This window comes from Morone saxatilis, unplaced genomic scaffold (assembly GCF_004916995.1).
Source record: "Morone saxatilis isolate NCDOM2014 unplaced genomic scaffold, NCSU_SB_2.0 Contig14, whole genome shotgun sequence".
Lineage (NCBI taxonomy): Eukaryota > Metazoa > Chordata > Actinopteri > Moronidae > Morone > Morone saxatilis.
The window spans coordinates 10,575,257-10,583,918 of record NW_023339696.1 but is presented as its reverse complement, the minus strand read 5'-3'; the positions used below and the strand labels follow the sequence as shown (position 1 = coordinate 10,583,918).

At 42.2% G+C, this 8,662-nt stretch overlaps 1 protein-coding gene across 1 annotated transcript in view; it reads left to right on the top strand.

The window, feature by feature from the left end:
* nptx2a (neuronal pentraxin 2a) overlaps positions 1-7,211 on the top strand; it is a 9,381-nt gene extending 2,170 nt beyond the window's left edge. Inside the window, exons 2-5 of the mRNA XM_035655054.1 lie at positions 55-301; positions 3,164-3,408; positions 6,167-6,346; positions 6,903-7,211. Coding sequence (XP_035510947.1) covers positions 55-301; positions 3,164-3,408; positions 6,167-6,346; positions 6,903-7,130 — 900 coding nt within the window. The 3' untranslated portion in view covers positions 7,131-7,211. The remainder of the gene's footprint in view (positions 1-54; positions 302-3,163; positions 3,409-6,166; positions 6,347-6,902) is intronic.
* Positions 7,212-8,662: the final 1,451 nt, after the last annotated feature.

The following is an 8,662-nucleotide window of genomic DNA, read 5'->3' as shown; positions in this document are numbered from 1 at the left end:
CTATCTATCTATCTATCTATGCTTCCTTGCAATCTTTCCCACTCTGCCTCCCAGCAGCAGAGTTTGCGTCTCCCCAGCACAAATGTGTCAGCTGGAAGTGTCTCGGCACTGACTCCCCTGCCACCGGAGCTGCGGGAGCTGCTGCGGCAGCGTCTGGGGGCGCTGGAGACCCAGCTCCTCCGGAAGGTGGCTGAGTTGGAGGAGGAGAAGAGCCAGCTCTACAATGAAACAGCGGCCCACCGCCAACGCACCGAGAGCACTCTCAATTCCCTCCTGGAGAGGATCACCGAGCTTGAGAAAAGTAAGTGATACAATGGGTGCTGTGAAATGTTGGCCATATTTAATGCCAGTTTTTTTTTTTTGTCTGCCAGATTTAGCACTAATTAGTCAATATCTGTGCAAATTTCTGATGATGCAAGGAAAAACCTCACAACACAGTTTTTCTCAGAGCCATTCTCGGAGCAACTCCTGGTCTTGAAAATAAGGCTTGGGAAGCAACACTGAATGCTTAATTAGTTTCAGAAATATTGGAGGGATGTCCACACTCCAGGGCATCACTTTGATGGTAGGCGTCAAAATAACACAAAATATCTTTGCCCAAAGGAAATTATTTTAGAAGATTATCTCAACACTCACTGGACATTTCCTGTAGGCCCATCAGTCGATCACGTCAGTGGCTGTTTGACGATACAAGGTTTAGCCAAAGATTTAAAGGAGGTGGACACAACAGCACGTCCACCTGTAGATTATAAGCTGTCCATGCAATAGCCCCACAATAAATATTACATTTGTGAGCCTTATTAAGTTCAATTTACATCAAGATTGTGCCAGAGAGGTGTTCATTTAGCGACATTTTCTTTTGAGGCTGAGATGTGTGGTGTTGGTTTGTCAGGTGGAAATGTGAGGCTTTTTCCACAAATTACATCCCTACAATGAGTTTGTGACATGCTTTTGTTGTCTCCCTGGTCTGGGCTTACAATAAAGAAAACTGGGATATGAGTCCAGTCTCCCTATGATCCTCAGAAGTTTCAGCCCAAGCTTGTAGAGGAACAGCATGAGGAGCTCAGAGATAGTGGCAGAAGACATTTTTTATTTACACAATATTCTTTCTTTTTCTTCTTTTGTGTTGAGTTGTGGTTCAGTGGTTTGACGGGTTCTTTATGGACCCTGCTTCCAACATGAGACCATATTGTGAGCCTTTCATTCAGTGTTACAGCTGCACAATATAGTCACAGAAATGGTGATTTGAAGCTAAGCCTCAAATACTCCAGATAAAATTTTGGTTCAGTCCCATTTAAAATATGCAACATCCTTGGTGTATACCCACTGCAAAGTAGTGTGTGTGTGTGTGTGTTTGTGTGTGTGGTTTTGTAACTCCTTTTCTGCTGTTTTATTTTAATTTTCTCTTCAAATTTTCAGTAAACTTCTCTTTCTCTCTCAGTCGTCCTTCTTGATCTTGCATGATCTATCACCCGTGTTTACCCACATCTGACCCAGTATGAAACCCCTAAGTGACCTTAAGCACTAACATGGAAGCCTGAAAGTAATAAACGTAATAGGTTTATATTTTTAGCCATGCTAGCGGCATGGCTCCAGGGATGTCTGTCCGTCTGCCTTTTTCCCAGCAGCCATTTTGACATGAAATAGTAGGGTAAACACAGGTTTTAACAATTATACTAATTAAGACTTCATTCCATTCAGGTCAAACGGAGTCAGGGTATTGCTATTGTGCATGTTGGCTCGCTGAAAAAGGCTCGGCTACACTAAATGGAATGGCCCCTTAATTAATATCATTGTTAACACCTGTATTTACCTTATTATTAGCTGTGAAAAAGGTCTGTTGAAGGGATTGCTGTGACATTTGCCACACATATTCAAGTTCCTTAGAGGATCATTCCTAATGACTTTGGTGACTCTGACTTTTCCTCTAATACTACCATGAGGTTGACATGGACTATTGAATGGGTTGCCATGACAATTGGTACAAGCCTTCATGGTCCTCAGAAGATGAATTGTAATAACTTTTATCCCCTGACCTTTCATCTAGCACCATCATCAAGTCAAGTTTAAAATCGAATCCAGTACTCTGGTTTATGACCAAATACCTGTTAAACTAACGGCATCTTATCAGCCTCAGTTGTACTTTGTGTTAAGCACTAATTAGCTAATTTTAGCAATGCCAGTACACTCAACTAAGATGGGGGAACATGATAAACCTGCTAAATATCAACATGCTAGCATTATCAGCATGTTAGCATCCTCATGTGAGCATTTAGCTGAAAGTACTACTGTGCCTAAGCACAGCCTCACTGAGCTGCTAGCATGGCTAGCTGATATGGCACATTGGTTTCTCCTCTTGCAGATGACAGACTGGTTAACAGAATTACTTTCATATACTAGCCGACAGTTAAAAATGACCTTTTTTTTCACTGGCTCAAAACTGATTGGAATTCTCATCTGAAGTGCCATCCCGTTATCCTTACCTCTTTCACTCACACAATCATGTGTATCATAGGTATCATATAAAACTAGGTGACCTAATGCATCCATTGGCACTGCTAGCATCTCAGGAATGGACCCTGGACCTTCCAAAGTTAGGCTGGTGATGGAGAAACTGGCATGGGCATTTTCAAAGGGATCCCTTGACCTCTGACCTCAATATATCTAAATGAAAATGGATTCTATGAGCACCCACAAGTCTTCCCTTTGAAAACATGCCTGCTTTATAGTAATCCCAGCTTTGCATTTGAAAATCTTTGCATACTGGGGTCCCTAAACAGTCCTGGAATTGCAGATACTGGGAATGACTGGAAAGCTGAGACACATACTAAAGTCTAGACTCACCCCTGAATATTAGAAGCAGCTGGCTAACCTTTACCATCACCCTAATCTATTTTTACTTTGCCAGAAGTTTACTTTGCTAGCAGCCAACGTGCTTCTTACAAGTGATCCTCACCTTGAGCCTTGTCTTCCTCTTGCTTGTCTTAAGTTGTCACCCTTCCATGTATTTATTTATGTCACCATCCTCAATCACTTCCTGCTGAAGTTTTCAGCATCACCATCACTATCATCATCATCAGAAGAAGACAAAAAAGAAGACGTTCATGTTTAGATCAAGTCATAACACATGAAACTTTAATATGTACTCAATATCCATCAACAGGTAATAATGCCTTCAAGTCGCCTGAAGATTTCAAGGTGTCCCTCTCTCTTCGCACCAACTACCTGTACGGACGCATCAAGAAGAGCCTCCCAGAAATGTACGCCTTCACTGTGTGTATGTGGCTCAAGTCCAGTGCCAGTCCGGGCATAGGAACCCCATTCTCTTACGGCGTGCCGGGCCAGGCCAATGAGATAGTCCTCATCGAATGGGGGAACAACCCCATTGAACTACTAGTTAATGATAAGGTAGGTGCATAATGAGAAACAGGCGCCTTGCTTCACAGTGTTCTTTAATTATTTGTTGAGCAACTCTGATTCTTTCACTCTGCCCTGATTAATTCCTGACGAGGGAAGATGTACTTGAGTCAGAAGCTCAGAATCATTTATTATTTGCCTGGCAACGCCGCTGGCTGCAGTGATGGTAGTAGACGCAGATCCGCAATGACACTCATTAAATGTAAAGACATCATGAATATGAATGTTCTGTCTCTGCTCTGTGGTGTGAGACGAGCAGATATTTAGTGTATGTATATGTGAGCACAATAACGACACAGCTGAGAGAAGACACACTGACCATCGGCTCTGAATATTTAATTTAGCTCCTTATAAACATTTAATATCATTGACCCACATTCCTCACACACCCAAGAATAACAGTAATTCATTAGAGAACTTGTGCTGCCATGTGTGCTCATTTGAAGGCCTGGTCTTCTTTGGTTCCTGTCAACTCTATATTGTTGCTTCAAAGTCACTTACTGCAAGCTTTCAGTCAACTAACTAAAATGTAATTAACATAACAGAAAGCAAAGTAGTGGAAACATACATGAATATTTTATGGAATTTAGTCTTGAAAGGAAAAGAATTGTAATTGTTATGTCGATGTAAGTGGTAGTACTAGACTTTCCTGTTTCCTGATGGCACACTTGCTTCTGTAGCTGTGTAATGTTGGTTTTGTGAGATTTTTTGGTGAAATGTTGCTGCACTGGAGAGGATTTTTTTTCCACTGTCTTGTTTACATTGGGCATTATTGGCACAGGCAGGTCTCCTCACAGCTTCCCCTTGACCATGCATTATACATGTGTTCGAGTCAGACAGATGAGAGAAAGATGGTGGGAGAAAGGGATGAGAGAACGAGAGAAAAACAGGGGGGAAAGGGGTAGGAAATTGAAAAGGCTGCAGAGTGTTGGAGGTGATAGAGGGCTGAAAAGAGAGCGAGGGGAGTAAAAGATCAGAAGATGCCAGGAAAAAGGAACGTTATGCTGCGCTAGAAATGGAGCAAGAAAAAGCAACAGAGAAAAAGAGAGCGAGATGGAGGAGAGTGAGATAAGACTTGTGAATATGATTAGCGTGTGTGCAGCAGCACATCCATGTGTTTAACTTGTTCACAGTGATAACAGGGTCCACTGGGGCTCATTGTTTATGCTGCTGATTTGGCTGCATACTGAAAGGGAAGCAGAAAGCTGCCTCAACACTATTGAGAAAGTGCACTGTCTGTATTTTGTATTTGCGGGTGGCTATGCAGAGAGGGCATTCCATTGTTATAAAGTAACATCTTTGACGTGTCATGATTTTTTCTCCAATGTTCAAATCAAGTAAGATGTGCTTATGGCATGTCTCGTTTTCCAATCAAATGTGGCTGCCAGGAGTTTAACCTGTAATGGATTCAACTTGTCTCGTACAACATTAGAATTGAGTTTATTTGGCAAGTGTGCAGTTTTTAGAAAATACTTCAATTCTAGGCAGATAATTGTCCTAATAAATACCATTCAAAATTCATTCATGTTTTCCTTTAACATCATGCATGCAAGATACTTTTTTTTTTTTCATCACTCTTGGTTGGAAGCAGATATTTTACTGGCTTCTTTTCTTTTTCTATTACCTTCTAAAAACATTTTACACGTATCTGAAGAACATTATCTACAGCCTTTTGGACCTTGGAACAAAATGTCCTTTGGACCATAAGTAAAATAAATAATAGGCTTTATTCACAGCAGACATTTAGACTTTTTATAGCAGGAGAAAGAATAGATGTACCTACTAACATGAGTTGTACATGTAACACAAAACTGAGTCAGACCTGTGCTATCCTGCCATGACAAGTCAAAAAGTCTGATTTGAAAAAGGCCTACACACAAATAATAATTTCTACTTTGTAATAACTGTAAACCTTTTATGTTTTAAGAATGAGATTTTCAGTCATTTAAATAAAGATGAGTGAGTCATGTATTCATGAAAGTATATGCCCTGTGGATATGGTGTTTTAATATTAAGCTCCTTGTGTACGATTCATCATGGCTGCCATATATTAAGAATTGCTGCAAGAATCGACAAGAATTTATTTTTCATTTTAAGATCCTGATTCTTTAAACAAACTACTCCAACTCAGAGAGACTTTATTATAAAGCTGCCAGTGTTCCCTGTAGTCCCAGTGGCATTAAGATGCCACCTGGCATCCATGACCGAGTCAATTGCATCTGTAATTGCAAGTGACTTGAATTTTATTTTCAGTATCTCCTCCCATCTTTTAAGGTTTACGTGCATCTGCGACAAGAAATGAGTGTGAAGTAATTTTGTAGTCTCATACGGAAAAGGCTAATGAGTTACACGCTCACAATCTCATGTGTTGCACTTTATCCTCAGAGGACTGTGATGTCATTGGTTGGTAAAACAACCAGTTGTTTTTCTTTGATCCATGAACAAAGCGTAAAAGCATAAGAGGACACTGTTTTGCTGTTAGCGACAAGACTGCTTTGAAGGATGTTCTATCCCTTGATGTCACCTGGGTAATCTAAATTTTATATGTCGTGCTGGCTCATCTGGAGAATTCTCTGCAGAGGGCTGTCTCTTTGAAGCCCTAGCCCTTCTAATTGCTGTCCTTGTTTCTAACGCGCCGCAATTAATCTTAAACCTCTCTTGACTTATCTCTCCTCCTCATACCCCCTGCTCCCTGCTCTTTGCTCCCTGCCCTCATGTCACTCACCTTCTGCTCTGAACTCCTAACCAGGTGGCCCAACTCCCGCTGTCAGTGAGTGACGGGCGCTGGCACCACATCTGCATCACCTGGACGACCAGAGACGGTTTCTGGGAGGCTTACCAGGATGGCGAGCGTCTGGGCACAGGGGACAACCTGGCCCCATGGCACCCAATTAAACCTGGAGGGGTGATCATCCTGGGCCAGGAGCAGGTGAGAGCTGGTAGAAAAGCTTAGGTGGTAAAGAACAGGTGTGTGTGTGTGTGTGTATTCTCCCCTGAGCTCAGTGCCGGAGGCGCAGAGCAGGGAGCAGGGGAGAGGAGGCAGAGAGGCTCTTCTCACGCTATTGTGCCCCTTTCAGCATTACCTCATTCATCAACCTCCAAACTGCACCTTTGTGCCCTTGGGAGTTGCGTTAGTGGGTTATTCTAGCAGTCAGTTCCATGACAGCACCATGTATATACTTAAGAAATGTACAGTGACGTATAAATAATGTCCACAGAGAGCCATTAACGCATTCTGCAGTAGTTTGGAGAATAAGGAGGGCTGTGTCTTATGTTTAAGTCATTCACACAAGGTGAGATTGCTGCATGTTGCACAATATTTGAGATTGCGCAACACTTCGACAGTTTGAAGTGGCAGCCGCTGAAAAATATTCAGACTCGTTTGGCAGTTTGATCAAACAGAATTGATTCATTTTAATTAAAGTCTGTTTACATCTTCTTTAGAAGTTAACTTGTAAACTTTCATTTTCTGTTTCCACATGAAGGACATCGTTGGAGGCCGTTTTGACGCCACCCAGGCCTTTGTGGGCGAGCTGAGCCAGTTCAACATGTGGGACCGAGTACTGCGGCCTGTGGACATCATGGGTCTGGCCAACTGCTCAGCTTACATGCCGGGCAACGTGGTTCCTTGGATCGATGCAAATGTGGAAGTGTTTGGTGGTGCTAGTAAAGCTGCTCTGGAGATCTGTGAAGATCGTGTTTTTGATTCTTAAAGGAACTGACGCAAGGAAATCGAGTATCGCCACTGGGATCGAGAAGCTAAGTATTCTGACTGTTGCTTCAGTCAAATCCCAAAGGAAAGGGTATAGTGCAACATTTTTTCAATTTATATACTCTGACTGCATAATCTCAGAGACTCTGTGTTTGTTGGACTTCACACACGTTCTCCATTCAATTTGAACCCTGAGGATACTTCAGGAGACTTCAAATTAGCCTGCTCGTCTGAAGAAGATATGCTGTTGCATCAGTCTACTGTAATGATACGACCTACTGTCACTCTGTGTTTTCTCTTCAGTAGATCAGCTTTCATTTGACACCTCTTTGAAAGTGGCTCTTTTTGGTTGCATTCCTTATACTGACAATGCTGCACTGTATTCGTAGTGAATGTGAGCTCAAACAGGCTTTGATGTGCTGTGGAACACTATTCCTGAGATGGTAGAGTACTAGACACCGTGAGCCTCCTCGTTGTTTAAAGAGCAATGAGGCCCCGAACCAGAAGCGAAATTAGGTGGATGCTCGTGAGTTCAAAGTGGACACGAACAACCCTCGCTGTTGATTATTTTGAGACAGCACAGCAGAATATTATGCATGAGCCTGAGCAGTGAATGGAAGTCAGTTCAGAAGTGACAGTGCATGCTTTCTGTCAATGCACAGAGTGCGTGTGGTGTGTCCAAACAAGGCAATGCGCCGTGCTGTCAACATTACGTAAGAGTGTGTGTGTTTATGTGCGTATGGCTTGTCTTGCGTGTAAAAAGACCAGAGATTATGAGGGAGGGAGGACATTTTCATTCTTGTAAATCTACGCTTAATACCTCTCTGCCCCTTGAGCAGCTGCCATATCCCAAACAGCTTTATGGACGGGCTGGCTCTGCTCAGGTTAATAGCGATGTCGGACAGCTGCCCAGGACTGGCGTATCGACAGAGCTGCGGACTGAGTGCCCAGTGAGGGCAGGGACTGGGCCTGACCTTCAAGAACAATCCTTAACTCCTCATCTGGGTAGTAATTATCTGTGTTTATGAATGAGTGTAGCAGTAAGCAGCCACTGCTGTAGAGGGCATGTCAAATGAGAGCAGTCCTCAATGGACATTATAAATGTCACTCAATCAGATGGACTTAGTTGCCTCTCACTGAACAAGACAAATAGTTTTGATCCATGGATATATATTTTTTAAAAACATAGGTGGATATTGGCACCGCTTAGTGGATAAAATTGACGCTTTTTGCAGCTTAATTTATGTTACTCCTTAATGTTGTGGTGGACATTTGTTTCAGTGCTGTTTGTTTTTCATAAATGAAATACTGATATCAAGCCTGGTGCTGGGGCCTCGTAAGGTAAAAGAGGCAACAAAGACATTAACTTTTCTTTTTTTCCCCTCCTTGTGGAATTTCATTACTGATTAGACACTAGGTCAAAAGCCATTAAAAAGCTTCTATCGACGTTATTAAAAAATGCAGTTGAATACCGAATAGAAAAAAAGCAGATATGATGCAGTAGGTTAGTGGACAGCACAGAATGTTATAAAA